The sequence below is a fragment of the Grammomys surdaster genome, unplaced genomic scaffold (assembly GCF_004785775.1).
Source record: "Grammomys surdaster isolate TR1022 unplaced genomic scaffold, NIH_TR_1.0 144, whole genome shotgun sequence".
Lineage (NCBI taxonomy): Eukaryota > Metazoa > Chordata > Mammalia > Rodentia > Muridae > Grammomys > Grammomys surdaster.
Window position 1 is genome coordinate 7,032,194 of NW_021604602.1, and position 26,332 is coordinate 7,058,525.

The 26,332-nt window shown below is 54.8% G+C and overlaps 2 protein-coding genes across 3 annotated transcripts; both read left to right on the forward strand.

Annotated features, from left to right (window-relative positions):
• Positions 1-2,404: 2,404 nt before the first annotated feature.
• On the forward strand, positions 2,405-5,638 carry Lbhd2 (LBH domain containing 2). Its single transcript, XM_028764560.1, has 3 exons — positions 2,405-2,489; positions 4,068-4,224; positions 5,279-5,638. Exons 1-3 carry the CDS (start codon positions 2,424-2,426, stop codon positions 5,404-5,406), a joined length of 351 nt encoding a protein of 116 aa, XP_028620393.1. The 5' UTR covers positions 2,405-2,423; the 3' UTR covers positions 5,407-5,638.
• Positions 5,639-10,878: 5,240 nt separating this feature from the next.
• Exoc3l4 (exocyst complex component 3 like 4) lies at positions 10,879-24,248 on the forward strand. 2 transcript variants are annotated; one of them, XM_028764486.1, is made up of 13 exons: positions 10,879-11,057; positions 12,143-12,247; positions 15,318-15,733; positions 16,649-17,303; positions 18,223-18,334; positions 18,527-18,649; positions 18,926-19,026; positions 19,172-19,252; positions 20,747-20,861; positions 21,494-21,613; positions 21,692-21,844; positions 22,456-22,577; positions 23,720-24,248. In XM_028764486.1, the coding sequence occupies exons 3-13, from the start codon at positions 15,334-15,336 to the stop codon at positions 23,898-23,900; spliced, it is 2,163 nt and encodes a 720-aa protein (XP_028620319.1). In that variant the 5' UTR covers positions 10,879-11,057; positions 12,143-12,247; positions 15,318-15,333; the 3' UTR covers positions 23,901-24,248. The 2 variants fall into 2 exon arrangements, with proteins under 2 accessions (XP_028620319.1, XP_028620320.1); XM_028764487.1 differs by lacking the exons at positions 10,879-11,057; positions 12,143-12,247 and adding an exon at positions 14,518-14,859.
• The last annotated feature ends 2,084 nt before the right edge of the window (positions 24,249-26,332 follow it).

Sequence of the window (26,332 nt, forward strand, 5' to 3'; positions counted from 1 at the left end):
GTGTGGTGGGTAGTGGGTGTGTGTGTGCAGAATGGCCGTGTGGTGGGTAGTGGGTGTGTGTGTGCAGAATGGCCGTGTGGTAGGCAGTGGGTGCATGTACGATGTCAGATGGTGACTGGGTGATGGATAGGGAATGGTGGCTGCTCGCTGGAAGGTAATGGTAGGTTGGGTTGCTGAACGGTTGGGTGCGTGGTGATCGGATAGCTGGATGTGGCTACTGGTTGCAGGTCTGAGAGAAATAGGATGTTAGAGAACCCACGGCGGATCCTAGAAGGGGAATTGTGTGGATTGTGCGTGTGGGGATATGGCACTACGGCCTTGGGTGACAGTTGTTCACCAGACCAACTGTCCTGGGGTAGAGAATGGGCCTGGGGATCAATTTGGGAGACAGAATGTGGGACAATTCTCCAACCTGCCCCACCTCGTATCATTTCCGCCGGGTTGGAGAAAATCCTCTTCCCACCCTAGAGGATTTTCTGGCGCCACACAATGCCACACCTCACACTCTAACCTGGGAACTGGGGGAGGAGGTCTGAAGTGGCCAAGACCAGGTTCTGGGGTAGGGTGGTGTCTAGGGAGGTGGAGGCCAGGTCCTTCCGGCGGCCCTGCAGAGGAGAGGGCGGGAGTGTGAATGAGGGGCCGGCTGCGAGCGCGTGTGTGGGCGGAGAGCTCGGAGGAGGACCGAGGGAGGCGAGCTCCAGAGCCAGCGTGGAGTCCCCGCAAGCGCCAGCAGCGCCAGCGGTGAGTGTCGGTGAGTGTGCAGGAGGCACAACGCCCCCTTCCCGACCCTCGCCCGCAGGGTTCCGTCCCTCCGAGGTGCACCTTGGCAGCCAGGGGTGGGGAGGAGGGCGAGTGCGGTAAGGAGTTAGTGGGAGCGCCCCAGGAAGGGACGGGTGTGGGTCCCCCCCTGGGAACCGAATGCGGGGGCTGGAAGGGGGCTCTGGATCAAGCGTCCCTCTACCGCCTGTGGTCCACAACACCTGGCCCTCTGCACCCCTGAGCGGATAGAGGTGTGGGGGGCTCTCACAGCGGAGGCTTCGGATACCAGGCACCCGGCAAGAGCGAGCGAGGCAGCCTATGGACACTTGCCCCATCCTAGCTGCTATCTTGGCTCCTCAGATTTTCCCTGGGACTCTCCTCCATCTCTCTCCCTCTTTCTCTCCTCACTCTTCGGCTGTCACCTCTTTGCATGGCCTCCGTGGCCAGTCTCCCTCCCTCATTTTCGAATGTCTCTGAGACATCTCTTTGGGTCTCTGTTCCGGGAGGTTCCCAAAACTCTGGAGGTAGGCAGGAACCTAGGGGGTCTCAGAGCTGGTAGCGGTCCACAGGGGATCTCATGGGCTCTGGGACAGAGGACCACTGGAATGACATGGCTGCCGACTGCCAGGGGGTGCCCGTCACAGGGTGTGTCACCCTTCCAGACTTCCTTGGGACTCTGGAACTTGAGCGGACCAAGGTGGACATTTGGTAGAAGGACCCTCATTTTCCAGACTAGTAGCTGACCTTGTGAAGGCCCAGGGTACCTACCTGCCTCCTGGCAGGGTGTCTCAGCCATTCCGCCCTGCCGCTCAGTACTTCACCTCAGCGCAGTCTTCTTCCAAAGCATAGGCCTGTGGCCCTGGGCTGCCTGTCTAAAATCGGCCAGTGCCTGTTAGACCCCACTCATTTCTTGCTCTGACATGAGCTAGGCCCCAAGAACACCCCCCCCCCCACAACCGCACATCCCTCTACCCTCCACCCCACCACCACCCTGCTACAGTGCTGGGGGAAAGTCTGACGGTGGGCCTATGATTTCTGGCAGGGATTTTTTTCCTCACTGTGGAAGCTGACCCAGCCTCCCCAACCTGTGCCTGGCCTGGGTAGACATGGCCATATGCAGGCAAGATATCGGCTTCCCTCAGGGCATGGCCTGAGGGTCTGTGGGTGAAGGGGTGTTCTTGGGTGGGAATGGGGCACCTTGGACTCTGGCTGGCTCAGACTCAGTCCCAGGTGCTGGCTGCCTCCTGACACAAACCTGTTTGGGTCTCCAAGTCTGCTGTATTCTCTGCTTGCTGTTCATTGCCTCAACACACGAATGTCCTGCGGCCCAGACTGCCTGCTGTCCCTCCCTTAGGGAGGCCTCGATTGGGCCGGCTGACCTTCCTCCAAGAAGTCTTCTTGGCTTTCAATGCCCGGGTCAATCTCTCCCTATCTTGCCACATTCTCTACGGTCTTGGGCACTGTATGGCAGCTGTCCTGTGCTCTTGATATGAGCCCTAAGCTGTGGGTACTGGGCCTGGCTAGGCTGAGGTGGGCAGGGTTCCTGGAGGAGGAGGAGGAGCAGGAGGAAGAGAAAGAAGAGGAGGAGGAGGAAGACCTAGCACTGGCTGCAGTGGATACTTCAGTTTTACTCTTGTCTGTGTAGCAGCAGCAGAAGCAGCAGCATGAGTACCCCACAGTCAGCTGCACCAGAGAGCCCCACCGAGGGCCCCAGAGGCCCAGCAGGGAAGGTAAGTGACTGAAGGGGCAGGAAGGAGCCAGCCTCAAGCTCTGCCCTGTGACTTCAATATGCTTCTCATCTCTGCCAGCCTCAGTTTACCCTTCCATGTGGGGAGGGATTTGCTATTTTTGTAGCAATTTGGTGGATGAAACAATTGAAAGCAAGCTACCCTGGTTTACTTAGTCCTTCTTCTGAACCTTGGGACACCAAGGCTTATTCCCCAAGCACAGGATCACACTCTGCTCCCTGTAGGGTAATATAATTTTAAGGTACCCTCAGATTTTTGGAGGGGGTCAGAGATGTTGATGCAGCAAGATGTTTACATCTGTAGTAGGGTACACTGACACACCCCAGAAATCCCAGCAGTCTAGAGAGTGGGTCAGAGGATCAAGACCAGCCTTGGCTGCTTAGTGGGTTTCAGGACAGTCTGAGGTATGAGACCCTGTTTCAGAAGTAAAATAAACTGAGACTCTAGTCCTGCACAGAGAGGCAGGGTCACAGAAAGCTGTCTGAGATCTACAGAGCCAGTGTAGGAAGAGCGGCCCAGACTCTGGGCTCATGGGTGTGGCTAACCTGATGGTCTGACTGACTTGGCCAGCTTACCAGAGTGGGTACCCTCCAGACTGAACCCCTGGCTGAGGAATAGAAGTAGAATAGCACATAGGGAAAGAGCCAGGATGGGGAAGGAGGTCTGGCTTGGCAAGACCAGCAGAGTGTCAGCCTCAGGGGGTCCAGCTGTGGGGGCAGGATGGGGTCCCTCCTCTGCTGTCTTCTGAGGCCCTTTGTTCTTTCAATCCACAGATGGCCCAGCCTGGTGACACCTGTTCTCAGACCTCAGGGTCACCTGCAGTATTTGGCTAACAGGGTCCTGGGTAGAGCGTGGAAATGTGTGTGGGAAACCAGTGTCCCTTGGTTCTAAGCAACCATCCAGAGGCAGTGTAACAGTATGCCTGCTCTGTGCCTACCTTCCTGGAGGACTGTGTGCCACTGTGGAAAGGTGCATACACTAGGTAGCCATCTTTTCCAGAACTTCAGGAGGTCACAGAGGTGGGGCAGTCCGGATAAGCCAGGACCTCAGGGACAGAGGGATGGAGCTGTGTGAGGCAGCCTTGGCCTTGAAAAGCCTTGAATGAGAGGTGGAGTTGCTGAGGGCACCCAGAGGGCGTGTGGGCACCGAACAATGAGGGAGAGCTGGTTCTGATTGCCATGGCAACATCTTCCTAGCTCCTTGGCCTGCCATGTGGAAGGAGGAGGCCAAGGACCCAGCAGGGAAGCCCCAAAAAGGAACTGTGCTGGCTTCCAGGTACAGGAAGCAGCCGGAGTGCTCATTCTGGGCTTCCTCCTGAGTAACTGGCCTCTACCATCTTAGGGTCTGTCTGTGAAATGGGCTTCTCTGGGTCTGAGTCCAGGTGAGTCCTATGGTGTTCCCGGGTACCTATTCCCCAGTGGTGGGACAAGACAGGACTGTTCACCCTGCCTGTTCTTGGCCTTCCTAGTATGGCAGGACAGAGGGCAGAAGAGGCAGGGCCAGCAGTGCCAGCAGTCTACGGCCCAGTATTACCCTGATCCTTCCCCACTCTCTCTATAGGCTGCAGTGGGTGTCCGGGAGAAGGGCCCTCGGCTCTGTCAGCGACTGCCTTCTATTGTGGTGGAACCCACTGAAACGGGGACTGTGGAAAGTGGGGAGCTGCGTTGGCCACCTGAGGGTACCCAGAGGGGCACCCCTCAGATCCAGGCTGCTGCTGGTGAGAGGACAGCACCCACTTCCTACCTGTTTGCAGTAGGTGTGGGACCCCCTTCACTAGTTCACACCCCAACACCTAGAGCATCCGCCCAGGGCCTGGATTCTGCCTCACCTTCACCCACTCTTCCAGCTACTGCCTTTCCTCTCAACTGTACCTGTCCCCTTAATGCCCACCTGTGGCTCCAGGCCTGGCACCTGAGAGGGGCACAGTCACTCTCCTACTGCCCAGTCTGCTTTCTGTTCTCCCTCCTTCCCTGACCTGAGACCTTTGGAAGATCTCACATTGCCCACAAGGACCTAGAGGGGCCAGGGTACAGGAGGTCATTTGGGAAGAGGGGTTCCTCAGGGCTTGGCAGCAGGTGCCAGAGTGAAAGACTGGAGCTTCAAAGAAAAGGTGGGACAGGAGTGGTCAGTCCTCGGGGCCCCCAGAGTGGCTCGTTAGCCACTGAAAGCTTCAGGCATGAGGGCTGAGTTGTACTGGGGGAATCTTTATTCCCGGAAGCCTGTGGAGGGTCTCTCTCTTTGTGAGGCGCTGAGTTCAGCTACCATGACGGTTGCTCAGAACCACACAAACCTTCCTCTCCCTGGACCTCAGCCTCTGGGGTAGTCCTTATAATAGTCTTTATGCAGCTTGGCCCTGAAGGGGGTGTCTATACCCATGGCCCCATTTCTGCTCAAAGCTTTCTCAGGCCAGCAGCAGAGACAGCAGCAGCGGCTGCTGGCCCTTAGGTAACCACTGAGGTGTGGGCTGTGGGGAGGCCCTCCAGCTGCTGCATTCTCTCTGCTATACCTATCCCGGAAGCATGGGACAGGGCGGTGGAGGGCTGCTTCTGCTTCCCGAGCTGGGCTTCATTCTCCTTCGCTCCCTAAAACAAGGGTATGATCACCCCTTCCTTCCCATCAGCCCTGGGGAAGAAGTGGGGAAGAAGATCCAGATGTCTGCCAAAGGCTCACCTTAGATCCCCCAGGATCAATCCAGCTACAGCTCATCACCCATATAGAGGCCTTTGGTGTTATGTTTACTTTTTGGTTTTTGCTTCTTTGCTTGTTTTCAGCTCCTTCCCCGAGTCCACCAGGAGCACCAGAGATGGAAGCAGATGACATCATCCAGGGTGCCAGCTCTGGGCACCAGGCATTCTCTGGTCCAGTAACAGATAAGGGTATGGCAGGCTCTGCTCACTGATGACTGAGAGGACCTCCATCCCAGGATGACTGGCTGATTCACAGAAAAGGCTGGACCCACCCAGGAAACCCAGCTCACCAAGCTTCCTGTCTGGCTAGGTGTGGCCAGGACCCTGGTCCCTGCCTTTGTGCTCCATGGCCCAGATCTGGAATATAACCCTCCTTGTTCAGTAGTTTGATGCAGAAATAAAGGCATCTTTCCTGGTGGCTATGGGCACCTTGGAGCTGCTGGGTGCAAGTTTGCTTCTACGAATGGCATTCTAGTTTCTCCTAGGCTAGACAAGTCAGAGCACCGGACGGTAAGCACTTGGTGCTTGGCGCTCAGCCCGGGGTGGGGAATGGCGGGCTGAGTAGGGCCAGAAGGCTGTTCACACTGTCTCTGCCTAGGGACCCTCTCTCTACTCTTCCTCACCTAGACTGCCTATGGCCACTCTTCCTGGTGGCCTCCTACCTCTGCTAGAGATCCCCCGGAAGCCAGGCACCCCTGTACTCTGCATCCTGTGCGCATTAGGGCACCAGGGTGGTACCTAAGGTGAGGTTCTTCTTCCAGCCCAGATTTTATTAATTCTTTGCAAAAGTCCCATTTTACAGATGGAAAAATTTAGGTTCAAAATGAGGTGCCCTGGACCAACTTTGCCCAAGGCTATGGAGGCACCCTCAAGCTGGCCACAGTACCCACATGTGACCTTGTGTGGGCAAGCTCCTCCCCTTACCTTGAATGATGGATGGTCCTGTCCCTCCACAACCAGGAGGGATGCTATGGTCATCAGGGCTTGGGGAGGAAAGCTGACCATGCCTAGGGCTCCCTCTTAAGGTGTACTGCCCCCACCCTTGGCCAAGCCTGAGGAAGTTCAGAGCCTAGTCACTAGGAAGTTTCCATAAGGTTAGCTCAACAAAGCCCTAAGACTGAAGCCCCACCATGAGTGAACTGGTAGGGCTGTGGGAGAGAGACACAGGCCTTCTGTTCTCTCCTGGCCTCCTTGCTAACTTCCAGGATGAATAAAGCAATTTCTCCGGCCCGCCTTCCTTCTAAATATAGCCTGGCCCCCAAACGCCAGAGGTGGGAGGGGAGGTGCGGAAGTTTGCCTGGAAGTCTGCTTTAAATTTAAAACCGTGGGTGCTCTGGGTCCAGGATGTCTCCGTAGGCCCTTCCCGGGTTCACGGGTTAGAAGTGTTGTTTTGCTAGAATGTCCCTGTCCCCAGCCCTTCTTGTGGGTTTTGAGCAAGGGCAGTGAGAATAGGAAATGGGGAGGGAGTGTGGGGATCCTCCAGGGGCTGACCTTTGGCAGGAAGTGCTGTCCACTTCGGGAGGCAGAGCAGAACGGAGCTATGGAATTGCGCCACCTCTCTCCCGGGCACGATTATGCCCAATGAAACAGGGCCAACAGAAGACAAGTCCAGGGTCCGGGGGTGGGGGGGTGTCCTGGGACCCAAGCCCAGGCTTTCTCCGTGTTCTACCAGGGTAGCCCCAGAGTAGTAATGGCCCATTCCAGAGGTCCGAGAGCTAGAGGGGGCGTGGAGAGTCGGATCTCTGCCCACACCTCCCCAAACAGCGGGACAGAGCCTGGGTGGGGCCAGAGAGGACGCCACACCCACTTAGCAGCCCAGCCCAGGCCCAGCCCCTCCTTAGTACATAGGAGGCCTAAAATCTCCCTGTGGCTCCCCCTAGCGCCCGCCGGGGTTAGTACATAAAATAGCAGACGCCACCGTCTGGTGCGTTTAGGTCCACCAGCAAGGCTGCAAATTGGCCTCAGAGAGAGTGGGGCACACCCACCCCGCCCCTACTCCCTCCAGACACCACAGCTGCCAGGGACAGAGAGTGAACTCCGCCTCCCTAGTCTTAGAATGGGTTCCAATCTGGTCCCCTTAGCACTCTGGGCAAAAAAGACCCTTAGATAGGCAAACATCTGTGGCAGGTCCTTCCTGCTCTTGCGTACCTAGAAGCCAGGTTCTCAGGTGAGGTGAACTCACAGCATCCCAGTAACGATCCTATTTACCTAAGAGGCTTAGAAACAAAGATGCTTTTCCCAAGGTCATTGGGAGATGGAGTTGAAGTTCTAGGTTTCCTCTCTAACCTCTCCCTCTTAGCTGCCCCCTGCATGGCCCTCGGCTGACCTCAGTTTGACTGCCCTAGTGCCTGGGCTTCTCTTAGACTATGCTGGGACTTTTCCGCTGGGATTTTACTGAAAAAGCCAGGGGAAAGCAGCATGGAAAAATAGAACAAGCTGCTTGGTGTGATGGCACATCCTGTAATCCCAACTCTTGGGAGATGAAAGCAGGAGCAGGAATTCAAGGGCATCCTCAAGTACGTAGCAAGTTCAAGGCCAGCCGGCATGGAATCGAAGAGTTGGCTCAGAGGTTAAGCGTACCATCTGCTCTTCCAGAGGACTAAGCCTGGTTCCCAGCACTCACACGGTGGCTCACAACCATCTGTAATTTCTTTCCCAGAGGACATGGCACCAAGAAAGCACAGACATACATGTAGGCAAATCACTCATGCACATAAAAAGTAGACAAATTAAGGCTGGAGAGATGGCTCAGTGGTTAAGAGCACCTGAGACTTTGGCGGAGTCCCAGGGACAATCCTCCTGGTTCTGGGTGTTAGATTTCTGAGGCAGGATAGAAACAGAGCTCGGAAAGAGACCAAAGTCTCCCTGCTTGGACATAAGAGGCTAGACTTCAGGCAATCTGAACTTGGAGATCCCAAGACTCTCATGTGACTTGGAGACAGTCTTGGCCTCTCCAGTTGACTCTGTGGTGATGGGTAGGTCCCTGAGCCCAGGATAGCCCCGTGAGAGGAAGCCAATAGTCAGGCCAGGCTGGGCTGAGTGGAAAGGTCCAGCTGGGCACCTCTTGGGCTTAGACTGGTAGTTCCACCTAGTGAACCTAGGACTTATCCTTACTGAAGAAGTGATTACTTGGAGGGCATCCTGGAGGAGGTGCTGATGACTTCTGGCTGACTTGACCTGTCTCCAAACAGCATGGGGTGATGTAGTGTGCCTGGTATCATCAAATCTATTATTTATATGTGGAACCCTTAGCTCCAGAACCTGAGGATGTGACCTTATATGGAGATAGGGTCTTTAAAAAGATAATCAGCTAAACTCAGGTCACCTGGGAGGGTGGGTATATCGCTTGGAGTTATGTTGGCTCCAAGAAGAGGATGCAGAGACACAGCTCTGCGTGGTCACCTTCACCAGCCTTAAGATTCTTAGTCTTTGCCGGGTGGTGGTGGCGCACGCCTTCAATCCCAGCACTTGGGAGGCAGAGGCAGGTGGATTTCTGAGTTCGAGGCCAGCCTGGTCTACAGAGTGAGTTCCAGGACAGCCAGGGCTATACAGAGAAACCCTGTCTCGACCCCCCCCCAAAAAAGACTCTTAGTCTTTTACAGACCCAACTTATACTAAACTGAGACTTGTGGCTTTAATGAAGAAAAGAATTTCAGGACTAGCCAGCCTGAAGTAGAGTTGGAGATTTTTTTATTAAGGATACTTTAACGTAGAATTACACGAGAGGAGAAAGAGGAAGACTTACTTAATGCAGGACATGTTGGAAGAGTAACAGAAAGCAAGACGTACCCACGTGAGGATTCAGCCTGCTCAGGGGCTTAGCAGTGGCTTAAGCAGTTCTAGTCTTAGCTACAGATCCTTGGTTTTCGTGACTCTCAAGTTACATCTCTGAGGTTACCAAGAAAGGTGTTATTCTTCTCCATTTCTCTCTTCTGATAAATTAGTGGTGGTGGTGGAGATGTCGTGTATGCAATTATAATTTGATGAACTTTCTCAAGGAGTTCAGTACATATCCTTCTCTATAAGTGAGGGGTTTGGGTGAAATTCCTAGAAAAGTAGAAGGTTTGTAGCTGGCAGGGAAGAAAGGCTGTATGCAGGTTTTGATCATACAGGAGCCCTGCCTGTTGCTGAGGTACTTCAACCAGAGGAGCTCTTTTATTTCCTATATTCCCACACTTTGTTCCACCTTTCTATCTTGTCTCAGTCAGAGAGCTTACCTAGCATGCTGTCTTAGGGTTTTACTGCTGTGAACAGACACCATGACCAAGGACAGCATTTAATTGGGGCTGGCTTACAGATTCGGAGGTTCGGTCCATTATCATCAAGGCGGGAGCATGGCAGCATCCAGGCAGGCATGGTGCAGGAGGAGCTGAGAGTTCTACATCTTCGTCTGAAGGCTGTTACCAAAACACTGACTTTCAGGCAGCTAAGATGAGGTCTTAGAGTCCACACCCACAGCGACACACCTACTCCAACAAGGCCACACCTACTTCCACAGGGCCACACCTTCTAAAAGTGCCACTCCCTGGGCTGAGCATATATAAACCATCACACCCCACATGCAATAAGGAAGAGAAAACTGGACAGACACATACAGAGGAAAGAACACATAAAGAGAGAAAGTACTAGTCATGATGGCACGTGCCTTTAATCCAATTTCTGTGCATTCAAAGCCAGCCTGGTCTACATGGTGAGCTACAGGACGTCGAGGAATACATAGTGGAACCCTGTCTCCAGAAGAAGTAGAAGAAGATGAGGAAGAGGAGGAAGAGGAGGAAGAGGAGGAATAGAAAGAGGAGGAGGAAGTAGAGGAGAAAGGTAGCCTCAGAAGAATCAAGATCTTAGCCTTCAGGTCCCCCAAACCAGGAGAGTATACCCTGTGTTCTCACAGGCCAGTACTGAGTACTGTACCATACTATACCTAGGTACAGGGCAGGAGAGTCCTGAATGTGTCCTTGGATTTCCCCCTAGTTTCTTTCCTAAGACGCTGACTGTGGAATCCCCCTGAAATCGGGAAAGGTGCCTCTTCCTCTGAAGTCTCCATGGTCCTCCCCACAGAAAGCCTTCCCTCTGTGAAGGCAGAAGGCCTGAGTTCCAAAGCCATCACAACAGCCCCTCCTCCACGCTATTCATGCTGTGCTGCGTCTGCCTAGAAGGCTGCCTGTCATTCCTGAGTGTGAGCCCCTGGGTCCCTCCGGCCCTCTCCTACCAGCGCTCAGGAGCAGTGTATGGCTCATACCTGGTCCTCCAGGCATCACAGAAAACCTCCCTAACAGGTCTTGGTATCTGCTGTCTGCTTTCCAGCTCTGGTGGGCGTAGGGGGCACTGCAGTGAACTTCCTAGACTGGCCTGAAGCTACAGATCTTCCCTGGAGGGTGGAGTGTTTCTGGGCTTGGGCACTAGAGGGTGAAAGCCACTCATTCTCAGGGTCTTACAATCCTCAGTGGTCCCCAACAACTCCTGCCCCCATGTCTGCATCACCCTCCCGTAACCCCACCCCACTCACCTCCCCTCCCCTAATCTCCACCTCCTCAGCGTCCCTAAGGCCCTCCCTAGCCTCCCCTCCCAAGTCTCTCCCTGTCAAGCTGGGATCAGGCTCAGGCAAGCTCCAGGGCTGTGACTGATCAAAGGTTGAAGTGGCTGTCTCTGGAATGAAAGGGCTGGAACTTTTCTGAAAGTGAAAGTATGGGGTCCGAGTAGAGAGTGGGCCTGGGCGGTCCTGTGGCTGGGAAGTCCCAGCTGTTGGTCAACCAATTGGACTGTGCTGGCAGCCCTATCTCCGGGGACCTGGTCTCAGGATCCTGCTTGGCTGGCTTCCCTAGGACCTCTGCTGCCTGGGTACAGTTGTCTGCGTGCATTTCAGGTACGACCCAGCCAGGTAGGGCAGGAGGGTATGAGGGTGTTTGGGGCAGTGGGTAGGGACTCAAGAGGCTGAGGCTCCTCTGGCTCTGTTAGTTGACTTTGTGGTCAAGGGTCTGGGCTCCAAGCCCAGGCTGGCTGAACTAGAGTAAGTATCAGCTCAGCCACAGAAGATATGCAGACAGTCCAGACACATCCAAATATACAGACAGTCACACACACTTGCAGACAGCAGAGACATCCATGGGGCGTAGACATACAGACACAGAAGACGCATACGCGCAGAGGCAATCACACACACGGGGAGGCACTGGGACCAGTATGAAGATCTGGAAAGTAGAAGCACACCTAAGTGCAGACGTACCACAGGTTCACAATCGTGGCAGGGACACACCATTTTCCTTGGGTATCTTACATTGATTTATCAGCCCCTTCATGGGTCTGAGCCAGGTTCAGTCCCTGCTACCTGGGGGCTCCTGGCCAAGTGGCAGAGAGATCTCAGATCATGTAACTACTATCTAGGGCTGGAGCTAGACCCCGAAAAGGGTGTGCTGTGTGCTAGGACTCAGCCGGTCAGGGAAGGCTTCACAGAGGAAGAGCCCGAGAAAGCTTTGGCAGCTGGAAGGGCAGGGGCAGCTCAGAGAAAGGTTTGGAGGGGGACTGAGTTCTGGGCGGCAGAGGGGCAAGAGAGTAAAGCATGACAAACCTGAGGAAAAGCCTTGTCTGCCACGTTAAGAAGTCTGTACTTCAGTGGCTGATGGCTACCGGGGGTGTTGATATTTTGGCAACTGTGAAGGGAATCTGGTGGGTCTTTTTTAAAATAGGCCTGGCTGGCGTATAGGACAGCTACTGATCGTGTTTTCAAATTCAACATATGAAATTTACTGAACTCTTGTTATTCCCATAATAACCACGCTTGGGATTGTTCGGCAGCCGGCTCTAACCGATTAAAATGGTGATCTGAGCTGCTTCTCTCTGACATTTGCAGCTCTTACTGACTTCCCTTGCCTTGTTGACTTAACTAGATCTCGCAGGCGAACACTGAAGAGGATTGAAACCATATTTTCTTGCCCTGTTCCATATTTCCAGGAAAGGACTCAGCTTGCAGGGAAAGTTTCAAGGCGCGAGTGCCACAGCCGGCCGGCAGTGGTTACCCCTGAGGCTTCGAAGGACGGCAGCTAGCCAGGTCCTACGGTAGGTGGGGAGGAAGGACGTGGTTTGTCCCAGAGAGAAACAGAGAGTGGGAGTTGATGCAAGAGGGAAGATCTCGAAAAAGGCAGATACAAGGTTTGACGTAGCAGAGAGCTAGACCTATTGTCATGGCCTGAGCTGAGGGCCGTGCTGACTTCTCTGCTCCTGGCTTTGAACTTGGTACTGACTGGGAAAGAGGTGAGCTCAGGGCCCAGACTGTTGTGGATCTACAGGATCTTGGAGCTTAGTATCATGTCAGTTAGGGAGTGACAGTAGTAGAGATAGGGGACCCAGGACCGGCCTTGTGGCCACAGAGGGAAGGTATGGGGGTGGGGTCCACAGATCATCCCAGTGGGCACCAGAATGACACCTGACCAGGCCACCCCTGGGTGGGGCACCCATCCACACTGGAGAGTCCATACTTCTGAACTGTACTGTTGGGTGAGAGAGAGAGAGGAGACAGATGACTCTCGGGCCTGAAGGAGGCTCTGTCACAGTAGAGACAGCCCTGAGGAGCCAGGTGACACAGAGCTGAGGATTCCTGGGACGAAGGGAACTCCCTGGGTCCTAAAAGCTAGGTCCAATTTGGAGATTAAAGAGGGAGGGGATCAGGAGGGGACACAGCTCGAGGGGGAGATCAAAAACGGTACATTCAGGGGCTGGAGGGGGTCCCATGAGCTAACGTGAGTAACATGCATGCCCGGGAATAAAGCAAAGAATTGTTAATCTAGAAAGGAAGAGAAGAATTTGAATGCCAAGCTATAGGGCTTGGGGCAGCTTGAGGGCATTGGGGAGTCACAGAAGGGGAGGTCAGGAATGGTTTGGGTAGCTGCTGAGAACTGCAGAGTCAAAAGTGGTGTGGCTGCAGCAGAGGGGCTGTTTGGTGGTCTTGATGGCCCTTTAGTACAGCCCTGGTTTGATATTAAGGTGGATGAGTACCACGAGCCCAAAAATTCCTGTGTAGCCTGCCATGAAATTTCACATGTCTGGCTGCCCCTCCTTATCCAGAATCTGCCTCCAGGGTCCCCTGGAAAGACTGCCAAGTCTGACTGTCTTGCAGCCCTCACAGGGAACTCTTTGGGGGAATATCTGATCTCCTAGTCTGGAGCACGCTCCGACCACCCGTTGTCCTTAGCTTCTGAAGAGACATGGTAGGCCAGGCTGAGTGGCTTGAGGTTGGATCCTGCCCCTCTCTGAGCAATGGGTTTCTCAAATGGAGCAGAGGACACTTCAGGGGGAATCGTGGGGGATCAGATCTGTGTCAGCACTGGGCTAGACACGTAGTCAGTGCTTAGTAAATCAAGATGAACTCTTACCAACCAAGGTAGGGCTCGTCTTATCCTTTCCCAACACCCCCATGGTCAGGGAGGCCAGGGAATTCAACAGGGTCTGGTGCCATCTCCCACACTAGGCACGGAAGGTCACCACAGAAGAAGGAGGCCAGCTGGAAACTACCATTTAACGTCAGGTCTGTGAAGGACAGGGTTCCTGAACTTGGGTGCCATGCAGGATGATGACCTGTGGTCAGGGTGGGGCTGATAAGGCAACAGCCAATCATCTGAGCTTCCCTCCGTCTCCTGAGCTTCCTTGAAGCTGTCAGTGGCCTCTGGAGCTCCAGAAATGCAGGCCTCAGCTGACTCCAACAGATACCTTGCTGGAGGGCTAAACCTTAGGGGACGGCCTCTGTCCGGCATGCCATAAGTCCCACGGAAGGGCAGTTGCTTTCTGACTCACCCAGGGATCTGGTCTACTTGGATTTGTCCTGGTATGGTAGGAAGCCCTGAAGAGGGCTGGGAGCTATGTCTTTGTTGGGTCAAGCCTTTCTTCCTCCTCCTTCTCTTCTTTCTTTTCTTTTTTTTTTTTTTAAGATTTATTTATTTGCTTTATGGTGTGTGTGTGTGTGTGTGTGTGTGTTTTGTTTGGATGTATGCCTGTGTACCATGTGCGTGTAACTGGAGTAACAGATGCCTGTGAGCCACACCGTGTGGGTGCTGGGAATTGAACATGGGTCCTCTGCAAGAGCAAGTAGTGTTCCTAACCACTGAACCATCTTTTCCAGCCCCACCCAGCCCTTCTTTTGGTGCAGTTTCTCGAAGGGCATAGGGGACGCTTGCTGGTCCAATACCATCCCCCACCCATGTCTGGCTTGCACAATGTGGTGGGCAGGAGGTTCCAGTGGCCGGGAAGGCTGTCTCTTCTCTTCCACCCCTAGCTAAACATATGGTCAGAAAAGCAAACAGCCAGGCTTTGCTAGCTACAGGGAATGAGGTGGTGGTGCCTGTCAGGGGCCTGAGCAGTGGGTGTCTCTCATGCTCTTGAGACCCCCCACACACACATCCCGTGTGGTGAAGGGTGGGGTTTGGCAAGAGGGAGAGTGCAGTAGGTAGGAAATATATTGGGATTCACCAGCTCCAGGTTAAATATAGACCTGAAGCCCCTCCCACCACCTTCCCTTGGGGCTGTGTGGTGAAGATAAGTGACTGGGTGCCTGAGGCCAGGGCCCTAGGGCACCATTGTACCCTCCTCCAGATCCAAGGCAGCCAGGCCAGGAAGGGAATGCTTCTTAAGAAGCTTCCTGTTTGAGCCAAAGTGATCCTGCCTTTTGTGCTGAAGGGGTGAGCCTACGTCTCTGGAGGGGATAAAGGGGGGCTGTGGGAAGAAGGGATTGGGAGAGGTTTAGGCCTTAGAATCTAAAATCCTAGAAATTTGGGATGTGGGTACTGGGCCCTGCCCTTGTGGGTTGTGGGTTGGGCTGGATCCCAGAATAAGCCTCCTCAATACTCCTTTGAATGCAAATGGGACTAACTCAGGCTCGGTGAGGGTGGACACCTGGGAGAGAGCCTTCTGGGAATGGCACCGGGAAGGCATTCTGCCAGCAAAAGCTGTCTGCATCCTAAGCACCAGTTGCACTGGGCATGCAGACGGCTCTGGTCAACCCAGAAGAAGAGGCAAAGCCTTCCTCCACCATGTTTCAGGGTCCCCCGGGTCCCAGAGTTTAAGCAGGGTTGTGTGTCTGCTCCCCGGGCTGGGCTGGGTGCCCTCCAGTCCTCTTGAGCTGCCTTCTCACCTTTAGATCTCCTGCTGTCAAGATGCCATTGCCACAGACGGGGGCCCCTGGGTCAGAGCTTAAAAGCCCTAGGGAGCTTAGGAAGTCACAGACCCTCCCTGCGATCACCTGGAAGTCCAACAGTATGAAAGAGCAAAGCATGAACCACGGGGACGGCTCGAAACCCAGCCTGGGCATGCTGAAGCGGACCATTTTCCGGACCAGCCTGCAAGCGTCAACCCACAAGACCAAGGAGGACCTGGGCCTGTTCAGGCGGAGCTCCCGTTTCCTGTTCAGGTCCTTGAGACGGGCCCTAGATGAAGGCAGAACTGCTGGACGTCCCCAAGGCGCTGCTGTACCAGAGAAGCCCTCCAAAGTCACAGATGGTGTCAGCAGGCAGGCAGCCACTGGGACTGAGGCTGAGGACCCGGAACCCCAGGGAGGTAAGGGCTCACACAACACTGCGCGAGAGAAAAGAGAGGACAGAGGGAGCAGGAGTTGAGCTGGGTATCCTGACAGACTTTCCTTGAGGCCTAATTCACCCAAATTCTGCTTCCTGCACAATTTTTTTTTTTTTTTTTTTTTTTGTATCTAGCAAGGGAAGCCCTTTCCTCTCAACACAGCCCCTGGGCTAAGTGACTTGCTTGGTGTTTTACAGCTAACCAGTAAGAGGTGGGATTTGAACCCAGATCTGCATGACTGTAGAACTATAAACCATGCACAAGGCCTTTCCCAGCCTGGCCCCTTTGAACAAACCCATCTTAGGCATTGGGGTCTGACCATAGGGTCACAGAGGTTCCTGGAAGCCATGGTTACTTGGAGGAGCAGCTAAGGGACTGTTCGGGGGAGGACAAATGGAACTTGGACTCTGAGGAAGGGATCTAGCCAAAGTAGAGAACTCCTCGAACATGGGATGGGAAGAGAACAGAACAGCAGAGGCTGGCTCTGGACTTTAGGGCAGGACACACCCTGCCCGAGCTCTGACCCTATTAGACCTGTAATTACAGCCACATATGAGGTCACCAGGACCAGCTCAGCAGATATGGAAGAGAGGATTGGAGGATTGGGGGTGGGGGATGGATGCAAGGTAGAAGGTACTGGTTACAATAGCCAGCCGTGCAGTCAGGAACTAACCCAAATTGCTGTTTTCAGCCAGGTTTGGGGCCCTGACACTGTTCCTTCGAATGTGACTAGTAACAAGGATTCTGGCAGGTAGAGCAACTCAGTTGTGCACAGAACATCTGGGCAGTGGTCAGGCGGCCCAGCCCAAAGCTTCTAGTGCAACCTAGACGGGTGCATTGGTACCAGGACCCTGAGTTGGCCCGTCTCATTGTTGCCTTTCTTACTTGCGGTTGCAGAAAGTAAATCCGTGGCAGACCTGATCACTGAGCGGCAGCTAGTGAAGGCCTTTGAACAGTTGCGGTACCTGGAGACGCAGCTGGTAGCTGACAAAACCTCACGCACCTTTATCGAGGACCCCACCGCCTATGCGCGGCGCGCTATGGACCTTTGTCTGCACTACGACGGCATGGCTGCGGAGATCGGAGCCATTGTGCGCGAGGCGCTGAGTTCCGAAGGTGTGGATCCAGGCGCTCTAGCGGAACTAGCCCAAGTGGTGCACTTGGAAGAGGAGGCCCATCAGACCTCCCAGGCCGAGGGTGATTTCTTGAGTACACCCCGCCACTGGCGTCAGCACTGGGAGAACGCGGTGCGGCTCAGCGCTCAGGAGCGCGTGCAGCAGGCAGGCGCCAAAGTCATCCCCGGGGCTGCGGAGGGCGCATCCGACCTAGCCCAGCTTCTGGCTGAGCTCGGTGGCGTGGTTCGCCAAGACCTGCAGAAGGTGCGATTAGAGATGCAGCCCGCTTACGAAGCCACCGACTTCCCAGTGTGGGAGACCTACTTGCGTGCCTTCCACAGCGCTGTGGCCCAGCGCCTGCAGGAGCTGGCGCGAGATGCCCGCGGCTGTGAGCAGCTCTATGTGCTGTTAGACTGGGCAGCTAATGTTTATGGCAGGTGAGGCCTGAGCTAGGTAGGGTGTTTTAGGCAGGAGCGGGTACAACTAACCAACAGACTACGGAAAACGGCTTCAAGAACATAGGGCACCTTCCCTCCTCATCGCTGGCAAAGACGATGGGGCACGAGGAAGACTGGGGACTTGGTCATCCTTTGTGCTAGACTGTGTGCTCCTATCCCAGGTTTTCCTAAGGGACTACCCATGTATAGGTTCCCAAAGCTAGAACATCTCTCTAGTGCTCTTCTCACCCGGTGCCAGGAGCCCTATAGCGCAAGGCTAGTCCATAAAATGGCTGCAAATGGGAAAGGGCGGCTTTCCAGGCAGAGCGTCACTCAGCTCGCATTCCCTCTGGGTGGGCACTCACGTGCAGAGTGCAGCCTGCAGGGGGCTTCCAGCCTTGGTACCTGCTGTTAACAAGAGTGTTTTAGGTTCCCCAATGAATGAGTCCCAGCTTTGCCACAGGCAGGAACGCATAACGGAGAAGGCTGCTGGAAGTCCTGGCCTCTTTTAATGGCTGTGCTGCGATCTCAAGCCATTATCAGCCCCTGTCTGGGACACCCTGATTTGGTTTAGATGATGATGGGGCCGGAGGATGTCGCTTACAGCTCAGTCTTTGAATGTAGGCTACCCATGAGGGCAGAGGTCACACTGAGGCAGTCTGGCAGAGGCCCATCTGAACAGCTACTTAAGCGTTCTGAGCAGGACCAGCTGGTTGCTTAAGTGTCAAGAAGTCCGCCCCTTCCAGAGGTTTCTGGGAAGGGAAGTGATGGCATTGAACTCTAGAGGGTAGGGAATGGAATGTGTCCACAGAAGTAGTTCAGGACTCTAAAGGTGACTTTAGACTTTGTGCCAGGTTAGGGAGAGGAGGTAGCCCCGCCTGGGTCCTAACAACTCCCTTGCCCCATCTTGCTTTTTCAGTCCTGACTTCCTGGGCGCCCCAGACTTGGCGCTGCCCACCGAACCGCTGCCCCCACTCCTAGAGCCTGCTCTGTGGGCTCGACTGGAAAGTGACTACACTAGCTTCCTAGAGGTGAGGCCGGGAAGGCTCCGGGCTCCAGAGGTTTGAAGTGGAGGATTGGGGTTGTGCTGGCAGTACCCTGTAAGACGACTGGAGTTCGGTGACTCTAGTTCCTCAAGGCACAAAATGGAGATCGGAAGGCAGGGGGCGCCCTTACCTTCCTCCTGGAAAGCTTCTCACCACAGGCCATTCCTAACCCTACAGACCAAGATCACAAGCTGTTTTGACAGCATCTTGCAGCTGGAACAGAATCGCTGGGAAGAGGGCGAGGACCGGGAAGTGCTGCAGGGTCTCTACCACGCGCCCCTGTCCATCGATGTACACATGGTGCGCTCGGGAGGGGGCTGAAGGAAGGGCTTGTGTTCAGGACTCAGGCACATGACGGAGGTCCCTCAGAGCTAAGTTTTACAGAGAGAGAAACCTGTGGGGTGACCTAGACTCCTGGGGCACATGGCCAGGCTAAGCCACAGCTCTCGGCCGGTGAACTCTGGTAGTGAGGGGTGGGAGGATGGTGTCTCTCACATTGGAGCCACTGACAACCTGCAGCGAGGGATGGGCTGGGTTCGGGACTCAACTGTTCTCAGCATGTGGCATCTCTGGCAGCTGGTAGCTGAGCACGTGAAGGCGGCTGGCGCTATCTCCGCGGAGCTGGAGGCCACCACCCTGCAGATCTGCGCGCGTGCGCTCTGCCTCTTTGTGCCCAGGTGCGGGTAGCATCCTCTACCCGGGACGGGTGCCCGGGAATGGGTGGGGTCCACTGGTGGACTGAGTGTGAGGCCCTCATCACTGGTGAGGACCTAATGAGGGCGCAGACCTGAAGTCAGAGGAATGATTCTTTCCGATCCCCAGGTTTGAAAAGGCTTTTCTGGCGTCGAAGGCGGTGAGCGAATGGTACCTGGGTGCTTACATTAACGCCTGCGTGGAGCTGAGGTAGGTCGCCCCAGCTCCAGGACATTGCCAGTCACTGCCAGCAGGAGGCGCGCGAGATCAGAAAAAGAGATCAGAAGCCGCGGTGGCTGGGGGCAGGAGTGGTGGCAGTTTAGTGTGGATTCTTGTGGGTACCTCAAGGCCTTCCGGGATTATCCCCTCTTCGCCTTGGCGTTAACGTACTCAGCAGGGCTAGGGCCCTGGAACCAATAAGGGCCTTCAAGGCTGACCAGAGGCTAAGGAGATAGTGCGGTCCTGGTCTCTGAGCTACCTGTTTATTCCCGCCATCCCATTCTGTTCTTTTTCCTGAGTTTACCTTCTTCTCTGAAAGCCCCCGCCCCCGAGTCCCACCCTGCACCGTCCTGGGCGCCTCTACCCTCAGAAGGCAAGGCCCTCTCTATTTGGCAGAGACTGCTACGAGTACTCCAGACTACACCAAGTGGCCTCTTCCCCACAGATATGCTAGTCTGGGGAATACAACCATCTGGGCCACCTTGTGGGTTTGGGTCTAGCATTGCCCGTTGTTGGCTGTGTGCCCTGGAACAAGTAACTTCATCTCGGTGCCTCTTTCCTCTTCTAACAAAGCCAGAGCCTGCTTCCTCAGGCCGTGGGGACTGAGTCCGTATGAACTGTCTATGAGCAGTGGGACACACTATGTGCTTGCTTCATCCACCCAAGGTGACTTCCCAAGGCTAGGGTACCCAGGTACAGACGGTCAAATGAATGCTGATGCTACCAGTAACCCATGCAGCTAGGAGTTGAACCGGGCCTGCCTTTGTCCAAAGGAAGATCACAGAGATGCCCAGCTTCTCAGCACGAGCTCGCCTAACTGTGTGCCAGGCTAGTCTTCAGCTCTGAGGGACTTAGTTCCAGGAAGTAGCCCCCTGTTCTCGATAGGTAGCACTCTCTACTGAGCATAGCCTGCTCCTCAGTTTTCTCAGCAGTGAAATGGGACATTGTCATCCTTAGAGGCAGGGCTGAAGCTCATTGGAGAGTTTGGCTATGCCAAAGTGTCCCGTCACCAAGAGGCATGGAGGGCTGTCTCAAAGCTCCCAGCTGGGACCTATGTCATGGTGCTGAGCTGCCTGTCACCCTGCTGCCAGAGTTAATGATTGGATCTCAGGGCTTTAATGTCCTTTTATTCAGTTCCGCCCTCATGGGTGCTACGTTGCACAACTCCAGGGAATGCCCTTCACGGCATAGTCTAAATCGGCGATTCTCAACCCGTGGATCGCGGCCCCTTTCACAGCGGTCACATATCAGATATTTGCACCGTGCTTCATTACACTTATGAAGAAGCAGCTAAAGTAATTTTATGGTTGGGCCGTCACAACACAAAAAACTGCATTGAAGGGTGGCAGCGTTAGGAAGATGAAGAACCACTGACAGTGAGCAGAGGCAGAGCAGTGGTGCCCAGTCTGCAGGGGTGTGTTGGCGGGTCTTACCTCTGTCTGTTTTCCCTTGCCCAGCTCATTCCTTGTCTTGGCTCTTCCCCAGAACCAGTCTTCTGGCCAGGTTCCCAGGAACCATAAAGGAACTGGAGAAACCCCTGGTGGCTGCCACCAATAGCTTCCAGAAGCATTTGCTCCAGATTGCACAGCAAGACATGCAGGTGAATTGGATGCTTCCCATGCCTGGGAAATACCCATCTACGCCCTAAAGTTCCAGGCCTAGGTCATGGCATTCTTTTGCCCTGCGTGAGTTCTCCCTGAGCAAGGGCAGTTGGGAAGCACCCACCATCCCATTGCAACTCCTTCCTCTCAGTGATCAACACCCAAGCTTTGGGATGATGGGTCAAGAAATAAGACCTTGCCAGGCGGTGGTGGCGCACACCTTTAATCCCAGCACTTGGGAGGCAGAGGCAGGCAGATTTCTGAGTCCGAGGCCAGCCTGGTCTACAGAGTGAGTTCCAGGACAACCAGGACTATACAGAGAAACCCTGTCTTGAAAAACCAAAAAAGAAAGAAAGGAAAGAAAGAAAGAAAGAAAGAAAGAAAGAAAGAAAGAAAGAAAGATCTTAAAGCCCCTTGACCAGACACTCAAGGTGCACCCAGCACACACACTAAGCAGGGCCTGACAAGACTCTCAGACTCAAACCATGCCCGTTGGAGGAGGCATTAGAGGAACGGGAGGGACCCAGTGACAAAATTTGTGCCTATGAAAGAGGACTGTGCAAGGGAGCCCAGCAGTGAAGGGGGTTGGGAAAGGTGAAGAGAGCTCACTCCTGTGCCCTTCTGTCCCCAGCCACTATTCAAGGTGCTATATACCAAGAGCTGGCTCACACAGGACACGCTTCGCCCCCTCATGGACAAGGTGGTGGACTTCGCACATCACCTTGAGCATGTGACCCCACCACTGGCACAGGTACCAGGAAGCGGGTGGCTGGTACGGGTGTATAGGGCCGATGGCTTTGATCCTGACCCTACCCTCTCACTCTCCCAGGAGACTCTGCAGGAGGTGCACCGCTTTGTGGTCCGGGAATACCTGGGGCAGGTGCTGAGGCCCCACGAGAGGTTCAGTGGCCTGGATCGAGTGAACGGCTCCCATAAGATGAACCTGGATGCTCAGGCCATTAGCAACACCTTCCAGGGCTTGGTAGGAGCAGCGTCTGAATGTCAAGAGGGCTCAGTCTCTGGCCAGCAAACCCAGCAAGGCAACCCCTATTCATCCTGTAAAGAGCCCTTACAGCGGGTGCGGGAGCCAGTACTGGAGAAAAGAGCTTCCGCTAGGTGGCTCTTCAGACTCCACAGGGAAAATGGCAGTGGGGCTGGACTCTAAAGGGGCGGGCCCAGGTGGGGATGTCCCTTTACATTGTATTTGCATACATTTGTGGATGAAGGCAAAGAAGGAATGAGGGTTATAATGGGCAAGGTCTGTGGGAGACCTTTCCCCTCTGGGACCGGACCAGGAACACTTAGAGCCCAAACCCTTTATCTAGACTGCTGGTCTATTGGTGACAGGTTCCAAACAACACTTTTCTGGTCAGGGTTCGGATTTCCTGTCTGTGCAGACAGGAAGACAACTCTCCAGAATCACTGCAGATGCCCACTCTGTGGAATCTTATTCCCTGACTTGGTGGAATCTTATTAGGGGCAAGCCACCGCGGCAGACACACGGGAAGGGTGTTTCTGGGCACTACAGGAGAGGTTGTAGGCAGGGAGTCCTTGGGGGAGCTAGACCACGCACATATCTCTCTGTTTCCTTAGGGCTCTGAAGCCAAGTGGCTGGACCAAGCCATCCTGTCCGTGGCTGAGATCCTTGGCGAGACATACAAAGACGACATCCGGCGGCACCTGGAAACACTTATACGGAGCTACCCGGACATCAGGTTTGCAGACCCTCCTCCCCTACTAACTTCTGACCGAGAGAGTCAGGGGTCACTGGAATCTGGCACCCACGCCTTCAGTAAAATCTTATTGGCTGTGAGTGCAGGCGGGGAGCGGAGGGAAGAGCGAGCTTGTCAGGGCGGAGAGAACTGTGCCTTAGCCGGGAAGCGAACCGAGACGGACCCGTGTGCGCATGCCCGCGAGGAAGGGACACGGGGAGCGTAGGCAAGCGGGCCATCCTCTCCCTCCTGTTCTCCACCATCAGTGGACGATGCACCCCCACTCTCGGGCTCAAACCCCTTCTAGAAGCCCTCTAAAGCCTGGACAGCCGCGAGGAGGCTCGGATCCCGGGCTGGGCTGTGTAGGGCAGTGAGTCATAGGAGCCCTTAGAAATCCCGGTTCGGCTCTCATCCAGATTCCGGGATGGAAAGGCCTCTGAAAGTCCCTGGCCCAGCCCCTTCCCTGGCTCTACTGCTCGCAGCTTATTTGTTCCGGTAGATTTTGGATATGGATGACGACCCGTTAGCCCCTTCTAAGTTTCCACTTTCCCTAACGCTCCTTGGAGGTTCCCCAACTGGGGTTTGGCCCTCCCTCCCTGGCTCCCTGGTGGTCCTGGATGGCTGCGAGGGGGGGGGATCCAATGGGGAGGCAGTGACTCAAGGTGCTCCTTTGCACCTGCCCCTCCCCACGTCCACCCCTCCACTTCCCCTGCTCCCACACACCTCTGCTCTGTCTCGAACACTGTGAGAACATTCCTCAACCTGCCACCTGGTCTGGCCTGGCCTCTACCTCCCTAGCAGTCGGCCAGTTTCTGGAGCCTTCCCCAGATCAGATTTCTTGCGTTGCCTGTGCGCAGAGCTTCTTTCTTTCCGCTGTGTGCATGCCCTCTCCCCTGTCTCATGCCTGTGTGTTCTAGGTCCAGTTACTGCGCACCCCTAGCCTCACACTCTCGCCTCCTTTTAGAGCCCCCATCCCTTCCCAGCCTGGAATAGCCCCAGTCTTTCAGCCTCTATGACCCAGCTCCAGGAATGCTGGGTGAATCATACTTCCTCCCAAGCCTGGGTTCTTGCCCTCCCTCGGGGTGGGGAGAGAGCTGGAGGGTGCCAGGGGCCACCCCTGCAGCGAGGACCCCATGTCTCTACAGGCGAGACCACATTCTGGCCATTCTGGCACTACGCAGACTCGGGCGCCGTCGGAACCAGAATCTCTTGCAACACACTCAAGACCTGCTGAGGGCAGCCCACGAGAGCAGGTCCTCACACCGCGTGCTCTTTGAGGAGATTGAAGTGCCCACCTCTGTGGACGTGCTCATCACCTGCATCTAGAGCTGAAGGGCGAGCAGGAGCCTACTAGGCAGAGACTCTGTCACCCTCCCTATGACTGACCCCAAGTTGGGAGCCCAGTGAGTCACTCTGGCCCGACCCCCCCCCCCCAGGCCTGAGGCCATGGAATTTTTGGTCTCAGCTGCCTGGATGCTCAGCGGGGGGGGGGGGTAACCAAGAGATGAGGCACTCCAGGCATTTGTGGGGGAGTCTGGGCTGCCGCGTCTCCTTGCGAGGACTTCAGGCCAGGGAAGGCTTCCCTTTCTAACTGCTCAGCACATCCATGATGTAGTGCTGAGCAGTAAGCTGTAAGCTGAGGACTCTAAAAATAAATGTGAATTAAAATAGTGACTACGGTTGGGGAAGCCGAGCTGCCTGGGAGAGGTGGTGATGGGTTGAATGAATGGGATGCCTGAGCCGGTCCTGAGCAGGAAAGCCCCTGCTTGCAGCGGCAGATCAAAACAGGAGCCTTAGCTTCCCCTTCGGAGGTTGTGTTACCAACACCCACGGAGCAGTAAACAACCTTCCAGAGGACCAAACGCCCCCTCTGGATGTGTGCTTGAATACATTTAACAAGCAACAACAGAACAAAGCTAGACCCTCACCCTGGGTCCCTAGCCTCAGATACCGTAGTTCTTGTCCAGAAGTAGTAGACCGAATTCAGCCCCTTTCTAGACACCTGAGCCCTCCTGAGCACCGGTTCTGCAGTTTGTGGTATTAAAATTTACCAGGTCACTGTGTGGTGGTGGTGTTTGGGTGGGAAGGTAGCCGCGCTGGTTTCAGCCTGGGATATGTTTCCAGGAGACAGGGCACTTGTGCTCTAGATAACTTGAAATTTGTCTATAGCCCCCGGGGAAAGGCTGGAGACCTATTTGTCTTGTTGACTCTAATTCCCAGGGAGGATGTGAGCCAAACCAGGATTAACAGAGTTGATGGCACTGGGATGTGATGGTTGCACAGGGTGGTGATGGCTTTCTTACTCTATCTACTGTTGCCCAGCAGACTGCCACTGTAGCTTTGGGCTTGACCCTGACACTAGCTTGTGTGGGAACAAGTAACTGCAGGTGGCCGGGGTGGGGGGGTCCCAAAAGCCTAGTGAAGTTTCCCTCTTCTAGTGTAAGACCAGGGTTAAAATGCTGCAGTGTGAGGGACTTAGGCAAGGCATCTTTCTCTCCCAGACCCCTCTCCTGTGATGAGATGGGGGGAGGTGGGGGGATGGCGGGGGCACAGAGTGAAGTCTGAGTCTGCTGGGAGCCCTGGGATAGATGCCCAGAACTCTTAATTCCTTCTAGGAGCAGGGTTCAGGAGTGGTATGACCAGCCCTCCCCCCCCATGTGTATCAGGGCTGGATGCCAGCAGCGGGTCCAGACCTGGGGAGAGCTGGAAGGGGAAGTGGGGAGGGAAGGGAGGGCAGGAATGAGGAAGTGCATTGCTGAGGTTCCCAGGCTCCAAAGCCAGAGGTGAAGGCCGGGAACTTGTACCTGTTGATGATTGATAAGGCAGGTCTTCCTGCTAGCACGGGAAATTGAGGCCTGTAGAGAGCAAGGGGCCTGGAAACCTCAAAGCCTGCATGTCAGGGTGTGAGAGGCACCTCTATCATAGAGGAGAGATGGTGTTTCACAGGCCATGTGTCCCGGTTTGGTCCTACAAGTGCCCTTCAGTAGGCATCAGAGTCCTCTGGCAGTGCAGACAAGGTCCTGAGAGGTAACAGACAACTTGATCCTAGCCAGGTTCTTCCCAGAGAGCCCTCCACCTCCCTCCACCCTACTTGTGAGTCTAACCCATCACCAGGCCAGCAAGGCCCCATCCTGACTGTGCAGTAGTACCACCGGAGCCTCAGGGCTGAGTGAGCTTCCTTGCCAAACTGAAGATAAAGGGTTTAGTCTGAGCTCTGCGACTGTCTAGATGAGTCTGTAAGTGAGTCTTTGTGCCTGTCTGTGCCTCACTATTTCCAGCTGTGAAATGGGCATGCCTTCCAGCCAGAGGAGCTAGCATAGAGCTGGCTGAGGAGCGTGGGACAGGAGCTAGCCACAGAACCAGACCCCTGACCTCCCTATGATGCTATAACCCAGTCAGGACATAATCTGCAAAACAATGTTGAAAGTTGATCCTGAGTGCAGCCACGAGGCCAGGGGCCTGGGGGAGTAGAACAGGACCTTGAGTGTTCAGGAGAACGTAAGGTGGGTGGGTATCACTGGTTTGAAGAGATTCACAGGATATGCCCAAGGAGGAACAGCATCAAGATGCATGGAGGACTTGGGCCTCGTCCTTCTTAGAACCTCGGACTGCCTTCCTGAGGATTTCTAGACCTGGAAACAGGAAGTCTGGGTTTCCTGGCTGGAAGTGCACATTTAGAATACTGGTACCTAATCTAAGGAGTGTCAGCATGTGCTCCTTTGTGTGTGTTCCTCTGAGCCCTGCAGTGACTGGGAGTT

Excerpts from the sequence above, each read along its gene's own strand:
- Lbhd2 (XM_028764560.1), top strand. The coding sequence starts at position 2,424 with ATGAGTACCCCACAGTCAGCTGCACCAGAGAGCCCCACCGAGGGCCCC. Across the intron at positions 2,490-4,067 it reads CCAGAGGCCCAGCAGGGAAG|GCTGCAGTGGGTGTCCGGGA; the intron begins GTAAGTGACTGA and ends CTCTCTCTATAG. Across the intron at positions 4,225-5,278 it reads TCAGATCCAGGCTGCTGCTG|CTCCTTCCCCGAGTCCACCA; the intron begins GTGAGAGGACAG and ends GCTTGTTTTCAG.
- Exoc3l4 (XM_028764486.1), top strand. The coding sequence starts at position 15,334 with ATGCCATTGCCACAGACGGGGGCCCCTGGGTCAGAGCTTAAAAGCCCT. Across the intron at positions 15,734-16,648 it reads GGACCCGGAACCCCAGGGAG|AAAGTAAATCCGTGGCAGAC; the intron begins GTAAGGGCTCAC and ends TTGCGGTTGCAG. Across the intron at positions 20,862-21,493 it reads TTGCACAGCAAGACATGCAG|CCACTATTCAAGGTGCTATA; the intron begins GTGAATTGGATG and ends TTCTGTCCCCAG.